The sequence below is a fragment of the Carettochelys insculpta genome, chromosome 1 (genome assembly GCF_033958435.1).
Source record: "Carettochelys insculpta isolate YL-2023 chromosome 1, ASM3395843v1, whole genome shotgun sequence".
NCBI lineage: Eukaryota > Metazoa > Chordata > Testudines > Carettochelyidae > Carettochelys > Carettochelys insculpta.
Window position 1 is genome coordinate 228419167 of NC_134137.1, and position 26138 is coordinate 228445304.

The 26138-nt window shown below is 50.6% G+C and overlaps 1 protein-coding gene across 1 annotated transcript in view; it reads left to right on the top strand.

The window, feature by feature from the left end:
- Positions 1-578: 578 nt before the first annotated feature.
- SIDT1 (SID1 transmembrane family member 1) overlaps positions 579-26138 on the top strand; it is a 48155-nt gene continuing 22595 nt past the window's right edge. The window contains exons 1-7 of the mRNA XM_074983581.1: positions 579-622; positions 3872-3965; positions 8212-8283; positions 8702-8795; positions 11054-11097; positions 20943-21014; positions 25221-25369. Coding sequence (XP_074839682.1) covers positions 593-622; positions 3872-3965; positions 8212-8283; positions 8702-8795; positions 11054-11097; positions 20943-21014; positions 25221-25369 — 555 coding nt within the window. The 5' untranslated portion in view covers positions 579-592. The remainder of the gene's footprint in view (positions 623-3871; positions 3966-8211; positions 8284-8701; positions 8796-11053; positions 11098-20942; positions 21015-25220; positions 25370-26138) is intronic.

A 26138-nucleotide genomic window follows, 5' to 3' on the forward strand; every position in this document is an offset into this window, starting at 1 on the left:
AGAACATGTGGCTGTCACTCGACAGGGTAGGTACAGAAAGGGAGCCAGGGGTCTGTCCTGAGGAGGCTGGAGATAACAGAAAATGAAGACTAGGCTCAGTTTCAGGGTAGAGCTTAGATTGTATAACTAACGTTAAAATGTCTTCCCCCCTCTGCTTTATTGGTGCCTTCCACTATGAGATACACAGAGTAAATGCTCTGGCTGTGCCATAAGCTGCAGCTCTGCCTGAAGCTGGGGCCTTGCTGAGGAAGGTCATTGGAGCCCTGGCCATGGCTGGTGTTAGCACAGCTACATTAGCTCATGGGCGCTGCTGGTGTTGCTGCCTGTGGGACTCCAAGCAGGAATCCTCCAGTGCTCTTAACAGAACCCTGGCAGGGAGGGGAGGGGACAAGGAGAAAACAAACCCTAAGGCCCAAAGGAATTTATTTTTCTTAGGCCCGATGTGGCAAAAACTCCCCTAAACCTGTCAGGAGTTTGTTCTCCTCAGAAAAGGCAGCAGGATTTTTCAATTTTTAAAAATTACTTTTGCCTGTTTTAGTGCCCTGTGTACGATCTGGACCACAATGTGGAGTTTAACGGTGTTTACCAGTCCATGACAAAGCAAGCTGCCATCACTGTACAGGTGAGACATTCATTTGGTTAATGCTCATTGCCAGTGACTCAGCTGCCTCGCTGCTTAGTCATTTCGTCTCCTGGATCCTGGTGCTTGGGATGCGAGGTTCTGTGCTTTTGGGTAGCATGGCCTGCCTTTAATGAAAATGGGGAGCCAGTTTCAGAGAAAGATGGTGACTTGCCTCAAGCCGTATAGCAGGTCAGTGGCAAAGGTTTAGGAACAAGGAAGTCCCCCGAGTTCTAGATCTACGTATTTCTCTGAGAAATGACTGACTCCCTGTAATCGACTTTATGTCTTGAGCCAGTTACATGTGACTTTACTACGTTTTTGCAATCGCAGCAGAAGGGCTGAACTGCTGGTATGTGGCTGAACTTCAGGTGTTTGGATCTTAGGCCGCCACTGCTGCCAGGGATGTCGCTCTTCACCCTAACTGTGCCAGTAGGGGAATCCAGACCTGCACTCTGCACTGGACTCCAGCCCCGGGGTCCTGTATGATGCAGAGTAAAAATGTTTGTTCAGATCCTTAGCTGGATCCTTGGGCTGCTGCGGCCTGCAGCTGGGCCTTCCTCACAGGCTCCTCCCCAGCTGACTTTTCTGGTCCCAGGACGAAAGGGATCCACACTAGTTATGAGAAACAACAAAGCAGCTGGGTTGGGCCATCCTGACCCAGGGAGGCTCTGGCTCATAGGAATCCCTAGCTAGGCCTAGGGTTGCCAGGCATTCAGGTTTTGACCAGAATGCCCAGTCAAAAAGGGACCCGGGTGGCTCCTGTCAGCAACGCCAGTGGGGCCAGGACACTTCTGGTCAGCAGTTTGGCAGGGGCCTGGGCTAAGCCAGGCTCCCTACCTGCCTGTGCCCACGCTGCTCCTGGAAGAAGCTGCTGGGTGTCTGTGACCCCTAATCACCGGGAGGCTCCATGTGCTGGCCCCGGCAGTTCTGGTTCCACAGCTCCCATTGGACGGGAGCCATAACCAAGGGGAGCTGAGCGGGCGGTGCAGCATAGGGAGCTTCCTTGTGCCTAGGGGCTGAAGGGACCTGGTGTCCATTTCCTGTGAGCCACAGTAAGTGCCACCAGGACCCAGCACTCACTCCTGCTCCCTAACCTCCTGCTTCTGCCCTGGGTCAGCTCCACCCTACACCCAAACCCTCATCTCTGGCCCCCCCCAAGAGTCCTCACCCCATCCCGCACCCCAGCCCCCTGCCTCAGCTGGGTGGGGGACAGGAACAACAAAGGGAGGGAGGATGGAGTGAGCAGGGGGTGTAGGCCTGAGGGGACGAAAGAGGGGTAGGGCCCTGGGGAAACAGCAGGGCAGGGTTGTTCAGTTTTGGGCCGTTAGAAAGTTTGCAACCCTGGTTAGGGGCTTCCTGAGCTCATCCTTCTTTCCAGGCAGCTTCAAGGCGGTCTCCAGTTAGATTCTGGCCTGGCCAGGCCTTCCTCCCCAGGGCTCACTCACAAGATCTCTTCACTCTCCTAGTCAGCCGCCATCGTGCTGAGCTTTTCCTCCCTTCTCTCCCATGCTCAGCACTCCTGAAAGTCCGACCATTCATTTACACGCCTTAATTAGACCTCACGACCTGACTTTAGGCCCCCGGTGCTGGAAAGGGAACTGTAGACAGCTGTGTTTGGTTTACAATGTGCTTATCACCCTGGTGTCTGGGTGCTCTCCCATCTGACTCACCAGTTTGACTTCCTGCTCAGTGACCCACTGGAGGTGTGCCAGTGTCCTTGTTTAACTGCACACCCAGGGCTTGCCTGCGCTGCAAGCTTAAGTTGATCTATGTTATTAATTACTGGCATGACCAGGGCCATCCCTGAAGGGCTGGGGGCAGGGCTGGGACAACCCCACCTCTGCCCCAGGACCCGACTTGCCTCTTCCTGACCCTGTGCTGCCCTTATCCCTTCTCTCCTGAGTGACACTGGGAGATAGTATCACAGAGGCAGCTATTCTGTATCTTCGAGAACAACAAGAAGTCTTGTGGCACCTTATAGACTAACAGATATTTTGGAGCATAAGCTTTCGTGAGCAAAGACCCACTTCATCAGATGCATGAATGCGGGGGTGGTTTCAGAGGGATATTTAAAGAGGGGAGTCCCAGTAAGAGGGAGGACCAGAGCTGACAAGGTCTATTCAGTCAGGGTGGCAATGGCCAATTATCAGTAGTATACACCAAGAAAGTTAAAAACAAGTCAGATCAGACAGGGGGATATGGCCCACTGTCAGAGTCTAATGGGGAGATATTAACACCCAGGGCAAAGAAGCTGCTTTTGTAAGCTGTGAGCCACTCTCAGTCGCTGTTTAATCCTTGGTTAATGGAGTCAAATTTGCAAATAAATTGCAGGTCAGAGATTTCTCTCTGCATCTGATTTTTTGAAACGGAAATGGGAACTAGTGGAGCGGAGTGGGGCTGGTTGTGCTACTGTTGGCCCTACACTACCCAGGCCCATGTCCCCCGGCAGTGTGGGGCCCCCCAAAGTGCAGGACATGGGAAAACGACTGCAAACTGTCCAACAGATGGGACGGCTGTGGGGACGGTTCATGTCCACGTTGCCCGTCTTCTGTCAGCGGTGCGTGTCCTCAGCAGGAGCACTTCCACTGACTTGAGCAGGGCAGTGTGGGGATCTGAGCGTCCCGCTGCCCTTCTAACACCCTGGAAGCCAGGGCTCTTGTGTTTTGACCTAGGCCCTGCTTCTGTTAGAGGGAGATAGCAGAGGACTTGGAGTGCGTAAAGTGCTAAATGTATGGCAAACCTCCGTTATAGAAGTTACACCAGAGTAACTAAACTAATTTAAAATCCATCTACTTACATTAAGTGCAAAGCCCTACCATAGACACACCCATCCTGGACTGAGCTTCACTGAAGCGAAACCGCTTTAAATGAAGCTTACGCTGAAGGGAGGGACAAACCTTTATTTAGGGGTTTGTACTACTGTGGTGGTTTTCAGCCTGTGGTCTGTGGGTCCTCGGAGGTCTTCAGGTTATGCCTAAGATTTCCCAAGCGATCTGCACTTTCATTCAATTGGGAGGGGGCTGCAAATGGAAAAAAAAAGGTTGAAAACCACTGACTAGCATCAATAATGCACTATTTTAAAAAATGATGCAATTAGATCAGTGCAAATTTTCTAATCCAGACTAGATGTCTAACTACACTTAGTGCTCTGACTTGCACAGGAGAGGAGACTGTTCCTCAGCAGCCCCTTCCTCCCATACCTGTCACAAGTCTCTCTCTCTCTCTCTCTCTGGTTTTATTCCTGTGCAGAAAAAGGACTTCCCAGGCGAGCAGTTCTTTGTTGTATTTGTCATAAAGCCAGAGGATTATGCCTGCGGGGGCTCTGTGCCTGCTTCTCTCACAGGTAAGATGAGGTAAGAGACTGGCACACTGTCTCTGGGGGTGGGGAAGGGTGATCACCTTATGTTAGTTTGTGGTCCTCCTGGGGATTCAGAGAACTGGAAGGGACCTCAAGAGGTCATCGAGTCCAGTCCCCTGCACTCCTGGCAGGACCAAGCAGTATCTGGACCATCCCTGACAGACGTTTGTCTAACCTGCTGTTAAAAAACTCCAGTGGTGGAGATTCCACAACCTCCCTAGGTAATTTATTCCTGTGCTTAGCCACCCCAACAGTGAGAACTTTTTTCCTAATTCCAGCCTAAACCTCCCTTGCTGCCATTTAAGCCCATTACTCCTTGTCCTATCCTCATGTTAAGGAGAGAATTATATATCTGTCTTCTCCTTGTAACAACCTCTTGAAAGTTATCGTGTCATCCCCACCCCCAGTCTTCCTTTTTTGCAGACTAAACAAACCTAGTTCTTTCAATCCTCCCTCACAGGGCATGTTCTCAAGAGCGGCACTACCGTGTGCCAAAGGGAGACATTTCAAGGAAGGGTCATTGGTACTCCTGGAAGAGCTCAGAGGAGGACTGGGTAGAATGTACCTTTGCAGACCCAGAGCTTCCTGCAAATCTTGTGTGTGGATCCAGGAGCTGTTTCCATGCACAGGATCAGGTCAGCCCCTAGAGTTGGAATGACAGTTGGGAGGCAAGGAAATGGTTCCTGTGACTGGTAATTACTACGTTGCTCTGCTGTGGACATGGAAAATAGGCATATTTAAACACAGGCCTAAATATTGTTGTTGCAGCTAGTTATGGAACCTTTCCTCCCCTGCAAAATTACATTGCTCTGTCAGTGTGTGTCCAAGCCCTTAGAAAAGTACTGTTGGATTGGTGTTTTGACTGGATGTATTCCTGGAGCTTTCACCACACGATATAATCTTAGAGAATTAAATAGTTATTCCATGCAGGCTAATGTGACAGTGTGTTTGGCTCTGTAGATGCAAAACTAAGGACAGTGTGTGCCCCAAAGAGAAGACAAAAGTAGAGGAAATGGAATGCAGTAGGAAAGCGGTGCGGGGGCAACATTAGGTCTTGCTTTTATCCACTAATGATTATAAATGGGCTTTTAGGGAGATTTAAATGATGAGAGGACAGTGGCTGGCAGGGCAGGAAAGCGGTAACTCCATGCCTAGAGGGAACGTGGGAAAAGGCATGGAGATGAGAGAGGAGTAAGGAAATGAATAGTAATGAGCTTGGCCTCAAAGCCCTAAAGAGGAGAGGGCATGAGGCTAATGCCACGGGAGACGAGGTACAGGCCCTGGTGGGATCATACAGAGTTTTGAGAGAGAGAATTCTGTGAGCAAGCAGGAGTTGTCACTTTCTGAAAGAGTGAACCACCCAGGAGTAAATGTCAGATTGCTAATTGAGTGGAGCTGGTTACAACTTTATCCTCTCCTCCTCCAGTACAGCCATCTTCCTTGCTTGAGGAGGTGGTCCACATGGTCTTTCTCTAGAAGCATTCAGTGGTACAGGAAGAGAAGAAGCAGTCATTGCTTGTGAGCCAAGGTTTGGAATCAATCCGGTGGGTGGTGCAGTTGTAGAGAGGTGCTGGGGTAGCCAGAGAGACAATATTTTAGTGATTGAGAAATTACATTAGAAGCTTAGTGAAGGCATAAGGCAGGGAAAGGACTTGTTGGGCCAGTTCCCCGAGGATCAAAGGTGAAGTAAGGCCTGAGAGACTAGTGGTTGGAAGGGATCTCTACTTCTACTTTGAGATAATCATTAAGGAGGGTGGGAAAGGAGAGGAGGTGTTGCCAGAGAGGAGGAGGAGGAAGTAGAGGTGATCTGTAGGTTTGATGAGATGCAGGAGAGAAGATGGGCTTTGTGGGATCGGGACGAGGGAGGCAAAGGAGGTGTTCAGTGGAGAAAGGACACGAAGACCATGTGATGGAGAGACTACATACACCGTAGCTATAAAGATAGTAGCCTCTGCATTGAACCCCCAATTCTATGCACTCATCAGCCCATCCCTGTTCCAGATGCTTGACAAAAAACAAGACCAAAATAAACCCCTGAGCTTTGTAGGGCAGGTGGTGGGTTAAGAAGGGCTGGCTCTGGTGGCACAGCAAGAAAGCAACTTGCCAGTGCAGATCATGTGGTGCTGAGGTAACGCACCACCAGCAACATACACTGAAAATCTGCACTTGCTGCACATTCAGAAAGGTCTTGTAGGAAGTTGTCGGAGGAAGATTGCACTGCAACAGTCCAGTCTTACAGCACAGATCTTCATAGTAAGGTAGCTGGCGCTGGTGGGAGAACATGCTCTTTGCTATAGCTGCCAGTAGCCATCTACGAGCAGCACAGGTTCCTAACAAAATCCCTCTTAGGAAATCAGGAATCATCTACAATCAGCACTTCTGCAGCCTCACCAGTCAGAAAAGACGCAAGTCCAACATTCACCAGAGCCCCCGGGTGCTTTAGCACTTGGGCCTTTGTCAGTTGTCAGCTCTAAGTTTAAGATGCTGCATTTTATATTTAAACATTACTCGAGGCTGCACCTCAAAGGCATTTTGAAATTGGATCTGGTACAGAATTCCACACCCTGTTTTTCGAACAGGGTCTATGGAGCAAATGTCTTTTACCTATGCTTTGTAATAATCACAGGGAGACATTTCTCAGACTGGGGTCCTGACCCGGAAGAGGATCGCAAGGCTATTGCAAGTTGCATAATTGCAATGCACTGCCTTCAGCGTACCTCTGTAGACAGCACCATTGCCAACAGCAGTGCAGAAGGATGGTTGGCGTGCTGTTGGGGGAAGAGGGTCATTATTTTGGGAGAGGTCATCACAGCCTTAACTATTTTCATAGGGAAGCCCCCAAAAGTTAAGACCCCCCGTCATATGCTATGTCTACATAGCAATCAAAATCCCATAGCTGGTCTGGGTTAGCTGGCTCTGGCTGGGCTACAGGGGTGTAAAACAGCTGTATAGACATTTGGGTTCAAACTGGAGCCTGGGCTCTTGAACCCTCCCACTTTGTGGGGTGCCAGAGCCCAGATTCCAGCCCAGGCTCAGGTAATCATAACAGTCAGCTTGGCAGCCTGTGCCTGCTATGGGTGTGTAATTGCCATGTAGACATCAGTAGAGTTGGAGGTCAGAAGAGATCACTAGAACAGTCTGTCTATTCTGTATATTACAGGCCACCAGCACAATAAACCCAACAATGGAAATGAGGCCCACAGGAGACTAGACTATTACGCGGTACAAGCAGAGCATAGGAGGGACTGATGTGCACCTTAAAGCTCCCGGAGGAAAAGGGAAAAATGATTTAATTGAGCTATACCCAGATAAGTATCTGTCAGTGACGCTCCAGAGGGTGCTTGGTCCTGCTGCGAGGGCTGGGAATGGGACTGTGTGACCTCTCGAGATCCCTTCCAGTTCTAGTGTTCTAATCTATGATTGTATGTGTGGGTGACGCAGGTGACAACTGAAGCAGAGAAGTGTTTGTCTCCATGGAGATTGAAAGCTCAGCCCTGAACTGGAAGAGAGAGAGAGAGAGTGTGTGTTTGTGTGTGTGTGTGTGTGTGTGACTGTAACCAATGGGCTGCTCAGGTTCACCGGGCTTTCCCCCAGCTGGAGCAGGAGTGCTGAAGCTCGCGTGTGACCCCCTGCAGTATTGTATGGTTTGCATGACTCCATCCACTGGGAAACATTTGACACGTGGTGTTGCCACTGAAATGCACACAGCATTCCGCATAGCAGTCCTGGAGTGAGGCAGGAGAATTTTGTGTAAGGATATGGGGCAAGTCTCGGGGGAAGAGAGCTTTAACATGGACGCTCCTCTGATTGCCTCTCTGTGGACATCAAAGTCTCGTGGTACGTTCCACAGCTTTGCAGATGCAGATTGACTGCAGAGTGAGAGTGAGATCCCATCGGTTACGAGGAGGAGGAGGAGTGGTGGGGATGAAATGCACTTCGGGCTCCGCCAACAGAAACCTCATCAGCCCCACAGCTTTGTCTAGAGCAGAGTATTAAGTGGTGGATAGAGCAAGCGCTGTGAGGAGAAGACTTTCCCTGACATGCTTGTGGCGTCACCACTTGTGGTGACGTGGGGCTGTTCATTTTTGTGGTCGTGTCAGGATTCTAGCCTCGTGAAAATGACAACGAATACGTCCAAGAACTGTGCTGGGTCTGGGCTGCTTCTCCGGGGAACAAGTCATAGCAGTGTAAAATCACGTGTTTCTGATCTAGCACGCTTTATCCCTTACAGGAAAGGGCAACCACACCTGGAACCTACAACGAACGAAGAGCCTTCAAGTGACCATTGTACCCTCCATTAAAGGTTAATGTCTCTCTCTCTGAGGAATCATCCTGAATTGCTAGGGAGCCCCAAGGGGCTGCACTCTTGGTTTCACCTAGGGTGGTAGGGATAATACAGAGGCACTCGATGTGCAGGAGCTCCCACCTACTCAGTCCCTACAGGGGGCCTGGCAAGGAATGGAACGGGAGTGTCAGCTGAGGAAATGTTCTCAACTGTTCCAGTGCCAGCCTCTTCCAGCAAGGAGGAAATGCTGGCAAGGAGGGGGCGGGTGGCGCCTGCCACGTCGGGAGTCCATAGGGAGTGGAGCACTGGCCGGGGGAGAGCCCCTCGCTATTTCAGTCGCAGGCTGAAGGACTCTCTGTAGCGAAGGGGGCAGGGACGCTAGCGGTGAGGGGACAGTTTTCCTGCAGCCTGACCCTCCTCTGCTTTCTCTTCCCAGAGTCTGACTATGTGCAAGCCATGCTCTTCAGCTTTCTCAGCTTCCTCTCCTTCTACCTGGGCGCACTGATCGTCGCCTTCGTGCACTACATCAGGTGGGTCCGCTGGCTGGACAGTGACAACTTTCGGGCTATGCCGCTGGCAGCTTCTGCCTTGGCTGAAAGGTCTCCCCCTGCTGCGAGCCAGGCAGCCCAGCCCAGCAGGCCGAGGGAGTTCCTGGACATCCCAGTGGGCCCTTCTGTGAGGGAGGAATGGGTGGAGTTGGCACCCCGTGCCCCAGCCCACGGGAAAAAAGGGAAGTGTTGTGGCATTGGAGAGTTGCAGAGCTCTGCTACTATGCCTGGGGGTTGGTACTTCACTGCTTCTGCACACTCCCTTATGGGGCAAGGGAGAACCTGACAAAGCCAGGACAGAGCAGAGGCCCCCAGGGCACCAGAGAGGCAAGGAACCTGTTAAAGTTGTTAAGCTCAGCGAACATTTTAAATATTAAAAGGAACCTGTTAATTGCCAGGCTAGGCCCCACCCACGGTTCAGCCTTGGTTCCCCACTCCCTCGAGCGCCTGCCCTGCACTGAGCGGTGGGGACAGCCTTTGAGATGGTACCAGATGCTTCTCCCTGCTTCAGGTTGCTGTGGGAGAAAGGCCGAAGCCTCCTGCAGCCCTCCTCAGCCAACCCCACGGTGACTCTTCCCGTGGGCTTCATTGCCTCGGAGAGGCTGGCCTGTGCCCTCCTCTGTGCCAGACGCTCAGAGCTGCCCCATCCATAGAATGAAGTGGGGCAGCTGCCCCAGGTCCCACACTTTTGCTGTCCTATGTAGGATGACCATCCGTCCCATATTGGGCAGGACAGTCCCATATTTGGAATGCCAAAAAATGTCCCGACTTATTTTTCAAAAGAGACGAATTGTCCCGTATTTGGGCCCCCCCGCCCCCCCCGACTGACCTTTTTACTTCCCCGAGCCTCCGGCAAACGGGGGAAGCGTGCGCGGCTGCCGAGTCCCTGCCAGTTCCCTGGGGCTCTTGGGGCTGGCTGGTGGCTGGTGGCTCCGCGGGGGCTTGGTCCCCATATTTGGGACAGGGAGATATGGTTGTCCTAGTCCTACGTCTGCACAGCTGTCCTAGGGCAGGACAGGGGAGGATTACCTGGGGCAGGGTGAGGGTGGCAGCAGCAGGAGGTGGCTTCCCCTCAGGTCACCCCCACCACCTCACTCAACACTTGGTGCGAGCGGCAGGCTGCTGTGCCCCACGTCCCACTGAGCCCTGCATCTCTAGGGGAGCAGGAAATGGCCTCTGCCCACGGCTGCCTGCAGAGAAGTGGGGCTCCGTGGGCCGGGAGGGCGCAGCAGAGCCAAGCGAGCTGCCGCTCATGCCGTGTGGGGAGTGGGGGGTGGGGGGCAACCAAGGGGAGGTGACCCCCCCCATTGCAGCTACCGCCATCTGCCCACACTGCCCATCTCCTGCCCCAGACCAGGCTGGCTGGGAGGGTGAAGAGTCAGTGTGAGGGCAGGATGGGGACAGAGCGGGGAAGGCTCAGGGCCTGCAGCCTGGGGTGGTTGCCCTCGGGATGGCCCTGCTGCCCTTGCAGCCCTCAAGGGCAAGTGAGACAACAGGAGAGGTTTTGCTCCCCCCGAGGAGCTCCCAGCAGGCAGTCACCCTCTGCCAGTTGCCTCCGCAGCACACGGTGTGGTTGTAAAGCGGTGCTGGACAAGGAACACCCATGGACCAGCAGTTACACAAGCAGGCTGCTCAGGCAGTGATGTAGATGAAGCATATCTTTTGTTCTGGGACATAGGAGCTCAGCAGGGAGGAATCCTCTTCCCCGTGCCAGGTCCAGCATTGCTCAGTCGGCCAGGTGCGTGGGGGGTTAGATAGACCTGCCTCTCACGTGCTCAGTGATCCGCTCCTGTCCAGTGCAGGAACTTGCATGCCCCCTGCTACCTGTGTCCCCCATTGACTCAGACCCTTGGAAAGCCGCGTGGATTCCTGAGTGTGGGAAGCTAGGCCACAGAAGAGCAGAGAGGTGGGTTTCCCAGTGCCCAGCACCCACGTAGGGTGGGCCATAGTGGATCAGATTGCTCGTCATGCCTCTGACTGTGACCCGTAGCTGATGCATCAGAGGAAATGAAGCCCTTTTCTTGGTTGGGTCTGTCAGCCTAGGTTTGGTGTAAGTGGTGTTCTAGACAGCAGGAGCCTGGGGTATGCATTTCCTAGCCCTCAACCGTTGGTAGGTGTTTTCTAAAGCATTGCGCAGTTCTGCTGTCTAGCTTTCGAGAGGGCACTGCAATGACTGGCAGAGTGGCTGAAACTGGAGCGTTTCTTGTGTTTTCAGGAATATTGTCTCTGTTTTTTTGCAGGATTCAGAGGAAGGCGTCAGCGGAGAGATACAGTCCTGATGATGGTAAACCTCTCAAACTGTGCTATACCGCCAAGGGACAGCGGATACTGCGATGCTCTCTGCCCATGCAAAACAGCAGCTTTTCTCCTGCTGCCTTCACTCCCATGCAAAGCTCTCCTAGTCCACTCAGCCCAGGGGCTTTCTTTGTTTTTTTTAGTGATGCATGTTGGGGCTGGAGTTCCCTACTGATCTACAGAACCCTGCTCTGGAGGAGCCACTTCTAGGGAAACACAAGGGGCATTCGAGACTGATGCTGAAGGAGCAGTGGTGCTATTTGTGATGTTCTTGTGAGGCGGACCCTTGTCTGCTACAAATGGAGCTATGCAATTTCCATTTGGAACCGAGGGCTCAGAGGCAGGTAGAGTTGGGAGGAGCGCTACTGAGTCGTATTTTACAGATTTAGATTATTAAAATCCACAAGATTGATGTTTGTAACTCCCCAGTCGAGTCACCTGTTCCTTTTTAAACAATACTTGGTTGCTCAGACCAGCCACGAGAATGTTTCTTTTGGATTGAAACGTGTCCTGCCCTTATCGATGTTTTGGGTGAAATTGTTTTTAAAAGGCATAGTTTAAAAAGTTCAAGGAGCAGCTGACTAACCCAGATAGCTGTGTCGCTTATGGTGTTTACTTAGCTATTGCGTTTAGTTTACTTTATGCAGCGCCCACACTCTCCAGTTCTTTAAGCTGTGAAAGCAGACTGCCTCACAGAGGTCAACAGGGAGAGATGGTGGTTTTGGCAGGTGGGTTTAGAGTTGGCTGAACAGTGAAATACTGGGACGCTGTTTTCAGAATGGGGAAGGTGTTGGCATGTGTTTAAGACATATCGGGAGGTCTGGTCACTCTCGGGTAGGGGCAGTTGGACTTTCTGGTTCCTGGAGAGGCATGGGGAGATGACTTCCATTTTGACAGTGGGAGTAGCTTGACTGCCTAGCTTCCCACCCCAGCAACTAGCTGCCTCAGTTTTCCCTGCTCTAACGTTTACTGCTGGTTAAGCACAGTCACAGTTCTAGAAGTTCCCACGGGACAAAGAAACAGCAAACGACAATGCAATGTACATTGGCATTGTTAGGGATTCCAGTGAATCTGTTCGGTGTAGATGAATGGGGGCAATTCACTGCTGTGAGGTAACAGCTCAGGCTGATGGCTGGCTGCATGCTGCGTTGCTTAAACTCTGGTCAGGTTTGAAAGGCTTCCTTCGCAGCTGGGAAGGCAGGAAATAAAACAGGCAAAATGAAAACTCAGGCTCCAGATCACAGTTCTGCAGCAAGGGTAGTATCTACTGCATAATGGTAGAGCCTAGGAGGGACTTGTTATAAGCCACTGGGACCCAGGAGTCTGGGATGAAAGTGCCCGTATCCAAGTGAAATTCAGGGAGGCAGAATGGAGTCTGTCCGGGGCCTGGAGAAGGTATCCACTTGGCTGCAGAAGGGATCTTTTGCTGAGCAGAAGTCAGGACCTTAGCAGGTGAATAAGCATCTTCCAAGGAGGTGAAACCTGGGGCAACATTTCTTTACGCTCCCTGTGCTGGAGCCAGATTGCTGCAGAGGGATGAGCTGTTCCAGAGGAGGCAGCTGCTGGATCCAACTCAGAGCAGCTGATGCACAACCAACTCCATGTAGGAGAGGAAAGGTGAAGGTTGCTCCAGTGAGGCCAGGGGCTGCAGAAGCTGTGATTAGCCAGAGGTGGGGGTTTGAGACTAGGCAGCCAGGAAGAGAGAATCAGATGGATTAAAGACCGGGATTAGATGCGCCCTCAACCTCACTTGGTGCTTCCTGTCTCTCCCCTGTTATGGGAATTCAATTGCCCTTCTCCGTTCTCTCATCCGTAGGTTTCCTCCTCCACCCTGGATGATCTGCCCCTCCCCTGTTATGCCACTTCACCTCACCTCAAGGGTCCCACGTTGCCTGCCCATCCCCCATGGCCATTCCCCTGCCCTTGCTCAGCCTCCACACACCCTTTTCTGCATCCCTTTCTCCCAGGCTGCTCCCCTCTGCAGCATAGCCTGGAGGAGTGAACACAAGAGTGGGAGGCTGGAGGGCCCCAGTTCTCAGCCTGGGTTTTCCACTGCCTCGTTGCATGGCTTTGGGCAAGTCGCTTCGTCCCTCTGTGCATTTCTCCATTTGGGCCCCATGGTGTTTCTCTGGGTTGGATCATCAGTGCCTGCAAGGTGCTGTGAACATTTAAAATGCTCATAAATGTGAAGTGTCCCTGTCCCTCCCTGCAATGCCCTGCCCCCTGCTCGGCTCCCCTGGCTGGCTCCCTGTCACTCAGAATACCCAGCACTCCTGGCCTGCTCTCAGTTGCTCCCAACCCAGGGAATTTCCCATGATTCTCTTTTGCCTTTCTCCTGCTTCCCAGATAACACCTCACTCCTCTTTCCCTCCCTTCTTCTGGAATAGCGCTGGGCTCTCCATCCCCCCTTCCTGGAATGCCATGCATCCCCATCCACGCTACTTGTCTCCCCGTCACTCCTCTTTCCTCCCTATCTCTTGCATACCCCGCTGCCCATCTGGGTCCTTTGCTCTTGTGCTCTACAATGCCTTCCTTCTGAGCTGGTCTTTATCCTTAGGCTCATCCCTTCCCCTCCTCCCTTTGTTGGAGGAGGGGAGAGCTGGAGGAACCAGTTACACAAAGTGCACCACACCTAACTAAGCAAACACTTGGCTACAGAGCAAACTGGCATCTCCACATTCACTGACGCCCATCTCCTCCCGGAAGTGGAGCTGAAATAGGTGGGTGAATTTACAGCAGAGCCAGTCATCTGTGTTGTCTGTTTCTGTCTCTCGTGCCAGGAAGTGCTCCACTATGTCTCGCTTTCACAGAGACTTGCGACATTGTACGCACAGTATATACGTACCAGTTAGCAGAAACTAGACATGGAAAACGGGACGCTCAAAGCACTGTCTAAACTCAGGCCTTTTCTACACTTACCAGGATCATCAATCTACTTTATGGAAATAGCATAGCTGAATTCAGTCTGTCTACTGTGGTATCTTGCGTGCAATAAGTCTATGCGGGCTGCTCTCCCATTGATATCAGTTACTCTTCTCAGTGCAGGGGAATCAGAAGGTTATTTTAAGTGGTTCATGGTATTCCCACGCTCCCTTCTGTGCCGATTTCAGAGCTGGGTGGCCAGAGAGTGGCAGCTGTTGGCCAGGCACCCAACAACACCCTGCCAGTAGCAGTGCAGAAGTAAGGATGGCAATAGCCTACCGTGTTGTCCTTCTGCTGGTGGCGGCTCTACCTTCAGAGCTGGGCTCCTAGCCAGCAGCTCCTGCTCCACAGCTCTGAAGGCTGCGCCACTGCCAGCAGCTGCACAGAAATAAGGCTTGCTGTGCTAAAACTGCCCCTACAACAAGCTCGTGGCCCCTCCACAATTTCTTTTTTGGTCAGATTCCTACAACACCATGAAAACAATGAGAAGTCCTTGTGGCACCTTATAGACTAATAGATTTATTGGAGCATTTATTGGATGCATCTGACAAAGTGCATCTTTGCCCACGAAAGCTTATGCTCTAAAAAATCTGTTAGTCTATAACATGCCACAGGACTTCTTGTTGTTCTTGTGGATACAGACTGACACGGCTACCTCTCTGATATGACACTGTGAAATTTCATATTTAAATGTCTGAAATAATAAAATTTACAGTTTAAGCAATCCCATGACTGTGAAACTGACCAAAACGTGCCGTGAATTTGGTAGGGCCCTGCCGATGTGGGGTCAGGATGGCATTTTTCTTTCAGATCAGATTGGCAGGGACATTTTTTGCTTTACTCTGCATTGTGGGGGGGCTGGGCATTTGCCAGGGTTGTCTGGCTGTATCTCTTTTGACCATTTGCCTGCCATTGCTGGGACCTCAGGTGCTGGCACACTTTAGTCCTTGCTATTGTTGACCTGTGGCCCATTGTATTCTGGTCCCCTGAGGGTGGTAGTACTTTGGTCTTGTTTCAGATGTTGGGTGTAGTAGGTGGGAGCTGGGTGGCACTGGTGGGCTGTGACACAAAGGAAGTTACATCTGCATCATATGGTGGTGTTTGTACTCCCACCCGGTCTTCAACTCTATAACATGCTTCAGACCCTTATGTACTATGGTAGAGAAACCTAGCTAGGTTTTCAAGGTGACATCCAGCACCTAGACTACTGATACAAGAAGCAATAGCCCCTTACTGCTCCTGTCAACCTGAAGACAGGGCATGTGCCTGTAAAACTAGTGAAAGTGCCTGGAGAGAAACTGGTGACTCTGCATTAGGATAAATCACATCAGCTTTGCTTTGCATACTGATTGGCCAAAGAATAGGCATGACTGGCTGACGGGATTCATTCTGTCTGACTGGTGTGCATAAATTGGTGCTGCAGCCCATGTGTGCCTTCAGTGGGTCATTTCACCTATCACATGGTACCCTCAACACATGCTGCAAATGAGATTAGAGGGAGAAAGCTCACAGTTGAGGCTTGTACTTATCACTGCTCCTTCCTGATTTACAGCCTCACTGATTTTTCTCTCTTAAGTTTTCCTCTGCCCCTTGCTAATATTGATAGTCTTGGGTCCTCTCTCCTTCCGCTTGCTGTGGAGCTTTGAGAACGTGTTTCAGGAAGATCTGCAGAGGGAAGTCAGGAGAGGCTGTTCTCTGAAGGGCAGCTTATCCTGCCTCAGCTCAGTGCGTGTGGATGGATTCCGTCTTACGAGGCTGTCCCAATGTTAGTAATGGGAGATGGTTGCCATCTTTGCTGGGAGCAGCCTTGCTCTCACCTAACCTGGATAAAAGAACATGGACGGCTGGGGGCACCAGTAGCTGTCCCAGTGACAGGCATGGGAATTAGCTGCCATTTTGGGTGAGGGGAAAACTTTGTGCGACTGAAGGCAGAAATTCATGCTGGCGCTTGAGAACACCCCAAATGTCACGAGGCGCGGGACAGAATTGCAGGAGTTGTCAGTGTTGGAGTATGGCCCGAACGGGGGAGGGGCCTGGGCTCTGCTGAACGTCCGACTGGAGGTGAGCCGAATGAAGGGCAGGCGTTTGTGGTTCATGACGGAGCCTCTCAGGTGCGGCGAGGAGACCTGTGGTGCGTGGGGTGCCTGTGAGCAGGGACCCAGCTTTTGCGACCGGGTGCTGGCAAACAGGGTGCGTGCTAACAGGAGGGAGTTTGGAGAGGCTCTCCTGGAGGAGGAGAAGGAAGGAGCAAACTAAAGCACCTTGGGGTAAGTGGCTGCTTATATTTGGAGGTTTTGGGCTTGTGTGTTTGTTTGGAGTTTGGAGTTTGTTTGTTTGGAGTGCTGAGCTGAGTGTTTGTTTGTGTTTGTTTGTTTGAAAGGCCGTGTGCTCAGGCAGGCAGGCAGGCAGGCAGTTGGAAGCTGATTAGGTTTGAATTGAAACACCGTGTGCTGATTGGCTGAGCTGTAGGCAGAGGGAGGAGCTATCAGGGAGGCCGAGCACTTAAACCCTGCTAGTAAGCGACCAGCGAGCTTTGCGACCGGGTGCTGGCAAACAGGGTGCGTGCTAACAGGAGGGAGTTTGGAGAGGGGAGTTTGGAGGGAGCCAGTGACTTACTTCTGTTGCCCTTAAACTAAATCCTTTATAACAACCTCTATCTGAAACATTTAATTAACCCTCATATATAACTAGAGTAGGAAATGGAGGCAGAAGCCCAGCAGCAGAGTGGGGGCTATCCTGTTTATTGTGTCGAGTGCAGTATGTATGACTACCTACCCTGTGGGCGGGTGGCGTATGTGTGCGCTCGATGCAAGGAGCTCCTGGCCCTCAGAGACCGAGTGCGTGCTTTGGAGGCCAGGGTGGCTGAACTGGAGGAGCTAAGGAAGGCAGAGGTGTTTGTGGATGAGACTTTCCGGGACATAGTAGGGCTGTCCCACCTCCAATCTGACAGTCCTGAGGCTGTTACGGAGGATGAAAGGCTCAGGGAAGGAGAGCAGTCAAGGGGAGCAGAGGGAAACCATCCCGTAGTTGGGACCCTCCTTCCAGAGGGTGATGTTGTATCCTCTCGTGCCGAGGATACTTCTCCGGGGGAGGGAGCGCCAGCTGTTAGGAAGAAGCAGGTTTTAGTAGTGGGGGATTCGATCATTAGAAATATAGATAGTTGGGTTTGTGATGACCGGGAGAACCGTATGGTGACTTGCCTGCCTGGTGCGAAGGTTGCGGATCTCTCGAGGCATCTAGACAGACTTATGGGCAGTGCTGGGGAGGAGCCGGTCGTCGTGGTACATGTTGGTACCAATGACATAGGGAAGGGTAGAAGAGATGTTCTGGAGGCCAAATTTAGGTTACTAGGAAAGAGACTGAAATCCAGAACATCTTTGGTGGCATTCTCTGAAATGCTTCCAGTTCCACGCGCAGGGCCAGATAGACAGGCAGAACTTCAGAGTCTCAATGCGTGGATGAGACGATGGTGTAGGGAAGAGGGGTTTAGATTTATTAGGAACTGGGGACACTTTTGGGGTAGGGGGAGCCTATACAGGAAGGATGGGCTCCACCTAAATCAAGGTGGATCCAGACTGCTGGCATTAAACATTAAAAAGGACATAGAGCAGTTTTTAAACTAAGAGGTGGGGGAAAGCCGATTGGTGCGGGGGAGCACCTGGATCGGACGGAGACTTCTCTTACACGAGGCTCCATAGACAGGGATTCCCTAGAAGTTAGTCAGATAGGGAACGTGGGAAATAATATATGGGCAAGATCAGATGTGAAACAATCGTGCATAAAAAAATCCACCACGTCTGTGAAAGGCGGACATATAAATAGTGGTAGTTTTCTAACATGCTTTTACACTAATGCTAGGAGTCTGTCTAATAAGATGGGTGAACTGGAGTACCTCATATCAAAGGAGGAAGTTGACATAATAGGCATCTCAGAAACATGGTGGAATGAGGACAATCAGTGGGACACTATCATACCGGGATATAAATTATATCGGAAAGACAGAACAGGTCGTGCGGGTGGCGGAGTGGTACTATATGTGAAGGATAATATAGAATCAAATGAAGTAAAAATCCTAAAGGAATCAAAATGTTCCATAGAATCATTATGGATAACAATTCATTCCTCTAATATGAATATGGCATTAGGAATATATTACCGACCACCTAACCAGGACAGTGATAGTGATGCTGAAATGATGAGGGAGATTAGAGAGGCTATCAAAATAAAAAACACAGTAATAATAGGAGATTTCAATTATCCCCATATTGATTGGGTGCATGTCACCTCAGGACGGGATTCAGAGATTAAATTTCTTGATGCCTTAAATGACTGCTTCTTGGAGCAGCTAGTACAGGAACCCACAAGGGGAGAGTCGATTCTCGATCTAGTCTTGACTGGAACGCAGGATCTGGTCCAAGAGGTAACTGTTACTGGACCGCTTGGAAATAGTGACCACAATATAATAACTTTTAATATTCCTGTGTTGGGAAGAACACCGCAGCGGTCAAACACTCTGGCATTTAATTTCAAAAAGGGGAATTACACTAAAATGAGGAAGCTAGTTAAACAGAAACTAAAAGGTAGAGTAATTAAACTAAAATCCCTGGAAGCTGCATGGAAACTGTTTAAAGACACCATACTAGAGGCCCAACTTAAATGTATACCCCAAATAAAAAAACACAGTAAGAGACCTAACAAAGAACCACCATGGCTAAACAGCCATGTTAAAAAGGCAGTGAGAGAGAAAAGGGCAGCTTTTAAAAAGTGGAAGTCAAATCCTAGTGAGGAAAATAGAAAGGAACATAAACACTCCCAAATTAACTGTCATAATGTAGTAAGAAAAGCCAAAAAAGAGTTTGAGGAACAGCTAGCCAAAAATTCAAAAAACAATAGTAAAATGTTTTTTAAATACATTAGAAGCAGGAAGCCTGCTAAAAAAGCAGTGGGGCCCTTGGATGATAAAGATATAAAAGGAGCGATCAAGGAAGACAGTGCCATTGCGGAGCGATTAAATGATTTCTTTGCTTCAGTCTTCACGGCTGAAGATGTTACAGAGGTTCCTAAATCTGAGCCAGCCTTTTTAGGCGACAAATCTGAGGAACTCACTCAGATTGAAGTGACATTAGAGGAGGTTTTGGCATTAATTGATAAGCTGAATAGTAACAAGTCTCCAGGACCAGATGGCATTCACCCAAGGGTTCTGAAAGAACTCAAATGTGAAATTGCGGAGTTATTAACAGTGGTTTGTAACCTATCCTTTAAATCCACTTTGGTACCAAATGACTGGAAGACGGCCAATATAACACCAATATTTAAAAAAGGCTCTAGAGGAGATCCTGGCAATTATAGACCGATAAGTTTAACATCAGTACCAGGTAAATTAGTAGAAACACTAGTAAAGAGTAAAATTGCAAGGCACATAGAAGAGCACGAATTGTTGGGCAAAAGTCAGCATGGTTTCTGCAGAGGGAAGTCGTGTCTGTCTAATCTATTAGAATTCTTTGAAGGGGTTAATAAACATGCGGACAAGGGGCACCCAGTGGACATAATATACCTAGATTTCCAGAAAGCCTTTGACACGGTCCCACACCAAAGGCTTTTATGTAAATTAGGTGGTCATGGGATAGGAGGAAAGGTCCTTTCATGGATCGGGAATTGGTTAAAAGACAGAAAACAAAGGGTTGGAATAAATGGTAAATTTTCACAATGGAGGGGGGTAACTAGTGGTGTTCCCCAGGGCTCAGTCCTGGGACCGATCCTGTTCAACTTGTTCATCAATGATCTAGAAAATGAGGTAAGCAGTGAGGTGGCAAAGTTTGCAGATGACACCAAGTTGTTCAGGACAGTCAAAAGCAAAAGGGATTGTGAAGAACTACAAAAAGATCTCAGCAAACTGAGTGATTGGGCAGCAAAATGGCAAATGAAATTTAATGTGGGTAAGTGTAAGGTAATGCATGTTGGAAAAAATAACCCAAATTACACGTACTACATGATGGGGTCAAATTTAGCTACGACAGATCAGGAAAGGGATCTTGGAGTTATAGTGGATAGTTCTCTGAAGACATCCACGCAGTGTGCAGCGGCAGTTAGTAAGGCAAATAGGATGTTAGGAATTATTAAAAAAGGGATCGATAATAAGACAAAAGATATCATACTTCCCCTATATAAAACTATGGTACGCCCACATCTCGAGTACTGCGTGCAGATGTGGTCTCCTCACCTCAAAAAAGATATATTGGCATTAGAAAAGGTTCAGAAAAGGGCGACTAAGATGATTAGGGGCTTGGAAAGGGTCCCATATGGGGAGAGGCTAGAGAGACTGGGACTTTTCAGTTTGGAAAAGAGGCGATTGAGGGGCGATATGATAGAGGTATATAAAATCATGAATGGTGTGGAGAAAGTGAATATAGAAAAATTATTTACCTTTTCCCATAATACAAGAACTAGGGGACACCAAATGAAATTGATGGGTAGTAGGTTCAAAACTAATAAAAGGAAATTTTTCTTCACACAGCGCACAGTCAACCTGTGGAACTCCTTGCCCGAGGAGGCTGTGAAGGCCAGGACTCTATTAGGGTTTAAAAAAGAGCTTGATAAATTTTTGCAGGTCAGGTCCATAAATGGCTATTAGCCAGGGATAAAGTATGGTGCCCTAGCCTTCAGAACAAGGGCAGGAGATGGATGGCAGGAGATAAATCACTTGTCTTCTGTTCTCCTTCTCTGGGGCACCTGGCATTGGCCACCGTCGGCAGATGGGATGCTGGGCTTGATGGACCTTTGGTCTGACCCAGTATGGCCATTCTTATGTTCTTATGTTCTTATGTTGAAGGAAGGGTGTGCTTCACATTAAGCAGGACATAGAGGTGGGGCAGGGTGGGGGCTCCTCTTCACTGTTCTTTGTCTCCTTTTCAGGATCCGGGACTGTGGCTTCCTCACATCCCATCGCAACTGGCACACCCGAGGGAAGCAGCTACGGCACTATTGGTATGGAACACTCGGGCACCTGAGCATCGGGCAGCCATGGCAGCAGCTGCTGGGGGAAGGAACCCGCGTGGTAGAGCCTCCCCCGTCCCCGCTCCCTCCAGCCACGGCCCCAAGATTTCTTATTGTCTGCAGAGGAGTCCCTGTCCCACTGGCTGCCTGCTGCTTCTGAGACTGGGGCCTCAAACCCCACTGGGGCCACTGCTTGTGCGGGAGGGGAAGGGCACAGAGCAATGGGTGGGCTTGGGGAGGGAGTCCATGGGTTATAAGCAACTCCTTTTCCCCAAGGGTTATTTTTCCTGGTTTTCTTGCCATCACCCAGATGGCAGGGGGCTGGACTGTGAGGTCCTTCCTGCTGGACCTGTCCATGGTGACAGCTGGCCAGACGCCATTCTGCTCTCTCCAAGCATGCCGAGGCTCTGCAGCTCCAGGACCAGCCCACAGGGACATGGGTGTCCTGCAAGCTGGTGTGGATCAGTCCAAGGGGGCCTAGAAAGCCTGAGAGTTTTGAGTTGATGTTGGGGAAGAGGGTGGCTCTGGTTCCGCTCAGCGGGTGGAATTTTTACTTCCTGTTCTGGCTGTTCAGAGCGATTGCTCCCCTGGCCGGGGTAAGAGTAACTTAAATTTCTTACAGCTACTGATTTTTTACAGTACCGGTAAAAAACTAAGTGTGGGGTGGAGTGCAGGGGGGGCAGGGCAAGGGGTTGAGGTGGGTGTGGGGAGAGCTCAGGGCAGGGGCGGGATGTGGGAGTCAGGGTAGGGGGTTGGGCTGCGAGGGGGGCTCAGGGCAGAAGCTTGAGGTGTGTGGTATGTGCAAGGGGGGTTGTGTTCATAGACTCATAGAATCCTAGGCCTGGAAGGGACCTCAGGAGGTCATCTAGTCCAGTCCCCTGCTTCAAGCAGGATCAATCCCAACTAAGTCCTCCCAGCCAGGACCTTGTCCAGCCAGGACTTAAAAACCTCTAGGGATGGAGAATCCACCACCTCTCTGGGCAACGCGTTCCAGTGCTTCACCACCTGCCTGGTGAAGTAGTTTTTCCTAATATCCAACCTACACCTCTCCCTCTTCAACTTCAGACCATTACTCCTTGTTCTGCCATCTGACACCACAGAGAACAGTTTCTCACCCTCCTCTTTAGAGCTCCCCTTCAGGAAGTTGAAGGCTGCTATTAAATCACCCTTCAGTCTTCTCTTCTGCAAACTATATAAGCCCAAATCCCTCAGCCTCTCCTCATAGCTCTTGTGCTCCGGCCCCTTAATCATTTTCATTGCCCTCTTCTGAACCTGCTCCACCACATCCACATCCATTCTATACTGGGGGGTCCAAAACTGGATGCAGTACTCCAGATGTGGCCTCACCAGTGTAGAACAGAAAGGAACAACAACTTTTCTAGATCTGCTTGAAATGCTCCTCCTAATGCACCCCAATATGCTGTTAGCCTGCTTGGCTACTGGGGCACACTGTTTACTCTTATCCAGCCTTTCAGCCACCATAACCCCTATGTTCCTTTCTGCTGTGCTGCTGCTTAGCCAGTCAGTCCCAAGTCTATAACAATGCTTGAGATTCTTAGATCCCAAGTGCAGGACTCTACATGTCTCCTCGTTGAACCTCATCAGATTTCTTTTGGCCCAGTCCTCCAATTTATCCAGGTCATTCTGGATCCTGTCCCTACCCTCCAATGAATCTACCTCTCCCTTAGCTTAGTGTTGTCCACAAACTTGCTGAGGGTGCAATCCAGTCCCTCATCCAGGTCATTAATAAAGGTGTTGAGCAACACTGGCCCTAGAACCGAGCCTTGCAGCACTCCGCTTGAAACCAGCCTCCATCCAGATAGTGAGCTATCGACCACTACCCTTTGGGCCCGACCATCAGCCAGCTTTCTATCCCTCTTATAGCCCAAGGATCCAATCCGTACTTCCTTAACTTATGGGCAAGAATATTGCAGGAGACTGTATCGAAACCTTTGTTAAAGTCAAGGTGTATCACATCCACTGACTTCCCCATGTCCACAGAGCCCGTTACCTCAACATAGAAGCTAATCGGATTGGTCAGGCCGGACTTGCCCCTGGTGAATCCATGCTGGCTATGCTTGATTACAGAAGCTTTGTTTTGTTGTGTGCTGTCTGGGTAATGTGGGTGCAGGGGGAGGGGGGACCACTTTGGAAAGGCACTTATGCTCTGTCATGTGGTTCCCAAAGAGTTACGCTGTAATCCAGGGAGCCTGTGGGAACAGGCTGTGAGAGAACACCCAAGTTACTAAACTGGCTTGGGATGTTCAGAATGGGGCTCCGGGCAGGGGCGAGTTGGGATTTTGCCATCTTCATGCCAAAGGTGAGTGCCAGTGCCAGCCGAGGAGATGTAAGGGGGAGCGCCCCAGTGCGCGGCGCCCACAAGAGGGCTCTGGCTGGCACTGGGGTGCTGTGCTGCAGGAGGAGGCACATGGCACTTTCAGGCTCTTTTGCAGGCTGATGAGCTAAGGTGTGTGCGCTCCCATCTGGACTCCTGGTGGGGGTCTGTGTCCAAGCCTGTGCTGGCCTGCCCCTCTCTCACTGTGCTGGCCTGAAGCCAGGCAGCAGAGGTGGGCAAAGTACCCTAAAAGTTACTTGAGTAAAGGTGCAGCTGCTTTGGGTGGAGGGGTGGGGGATGTACTTAGGTACCAGTTATTGGTGCCCCTCTGGAAAACTACTTGAGAAGCAGCACACACACTCACATCTAGATTGTACTCAAGTATCCAGACATGAAAGTGGCTACACTTTTACTCAAGTACCTTTTGGGGCACTTTGCCCACCTCTATAAGGCAGCACAGGAGCAGCATGAACTGGGCTGCCTGACTGAGACTGGGACTGCCTCAGGCCAGCCATGAGCCTCTCCATTGGTCTGTGACTTCACCAGCCCTGAGTCCCCCCAAAGATTTCATTTTGGGCTAAGGGGGCCGAATTTCCCCTCCCCCTGAGATTTGTACCAGACACTGTTGCTGTTCTCCCCATCGCTATCAGGGAGTGAGAGGAAAGCACGAGGCTTGTGTCACTCTGTTCTCAGCCTCCTCCTGCCCCCAGCCAGGAGAGAGAGGAAGGGCGGCGTGCAGTGTGCTTTCTTTGCTCCCTGACCATGATAGAAGGGGAAGAGCAAACAGTGTCCTGATGTGAATCTCTGGGGCCAGGTGGCTTCAGCCCATCCTGCGCTCCCTAAATGAAACCCTTGCCCATCACACAACCCCCTACACACACACACACACACACACACACACACACACACACACACACACACACACACACACACACACCCCAGCCCCGAGTCTTATACCTCACCAGAGCCCTGTCCCCTGCTGACTCCTGCACATCCCCTGCCCTGGCCCCTATCTCCACACCCAGTAGATCTGCACTTGCTTCTGGGAATATTATCTGACGCAGATCTAACTCCAGATCCATGGTGGAAGACTTCACACCCAGCGGGATATTTGTTTCTTTTTCTGCCCTTAACAATATCTAGGCAGTTTAGAAGGCCCCTTCAGACACTCAGACAAGTGAGCAAACCCTGACACTGCTCTTCTCTGCCTCTTCAACCCCCACAATCTCATGCTTGGTCAGCAGCGGTGCCCTGAGCCCACGTGGGCAAAAAACGGGCACAGAACCTGGGTGCGAACAATGCAAGATGCAGGGGAGTCCAACTGGCCCCCAAGCTGGTAATGCTGTTCATGGGCCCAGTCACGTTCCCAGCTGATTCAGGAAGCATGCCAGGGCCAGGGGTCTGACTATTCCATTGTTAGAGGGTTTCATTTCCTTCTCGGTTTTGTTTTTGAAACTTCTTTTAGAAAAGCTTGATGTGCAACCTCTATGTGCAGGGGGCAGCTCTCAGAGACGACTGCTGATGACAGAATGCCACAGCCTTTACTGGCTGGTCCATCTCTGGTTCCTGATCTCACAGGTTAGAAGTAGCAAACGTTATGGAAAAGAAAGAGAGAGACAGAGCAGAGAAATGCAAGGGAGAGCAGAGGGGTGGCCTCTGAGTCTGCAGGGCTGAGTGTTCCTGTAGCTTAGCTTCTAGAACAGGATTTTGCGGGCATTCCCAGGTAGGGCAGCGGCCCACTAACAACCTATTCCTTGGTCATTTGTACGCTGTGTTTTGCTCCTGGTACAGTGAGTGCTCCCTTGTTTCGGTGGGCAGAAGGATTGATGCTTTAACTAGAACCTTTCCTTCCTCGTTTCCAGATGAGTCGAGCTCCGGTGGCGGCCGGCAGTTGTCATCTCCGGAGCGTGGGCTGCCGCATGGGTCTGACACAGACAGCTCCGTGGAGGAGGAGAGTGATTTTGACACCATGCCTGAAATTGAAAGTGACAAGGACGTCATTCGTACTAAGGTCTGGTTGGTGCTGCATCCTTGTGCTAAGCACTGCATGCTGGGGTCACCTCCACGGTTCCAGCCATAAGTGCTGGTCACCATCTCTCTTTTTGTCCCTGTTTCTTCCAAGGCAGATTAATGGCCTTCATCTGATTAATGCATTTAATAGTGCCCAGAAAGTCTTCCCAGAGAACTGATCGGAAATGAATGCGAGTAAAGGCTAAAATAGACGGCCTCATTTAGGAAATTGGAGAGATGCTGCTTCGGTGCAGCCTAAAAGGTTGGAAAACAAATGAAGGGGTTGCCGTGGTGGTTGTATGTGATCCCATAAGCAGCATCTGGTGGTGAACCCTGAGACCTCAGTCGAGCTGTAGCTATAGGTAGTAGGGACAGGATGCCAATAGGAGATCCAGAGAAGATGAAGGGGAGCCAAGTGACCAATACGTGGGACCAGGAACTTACAAAACATCACTTAGGGAACATTGACATTTGTGGGAAGATTAACTTGGTGGCGGTCAGTCTCCTGGGGTTTGATTTAGCATGCCTAGTGGGGCCATGCTAAATTGAAGCATCAGGGCTCCAACTGCTGTCATGAGGAGTAAGGGAAGTCAACAGGAGAGTTTCTGTAGGGGTGGCAGGAAAAATTGATTTTTGCTATGTCAACTCCAGCTAGGCAAGTTGAGTAGATGGAGTTGCGTATCTTAAATTGATTTTTTTTCCCTGTAGTGTAGAACTAGCCTCAGAAGCTGCCATCTCTTCTAGTCTCCAGTACTTACCATTGGTCAAAT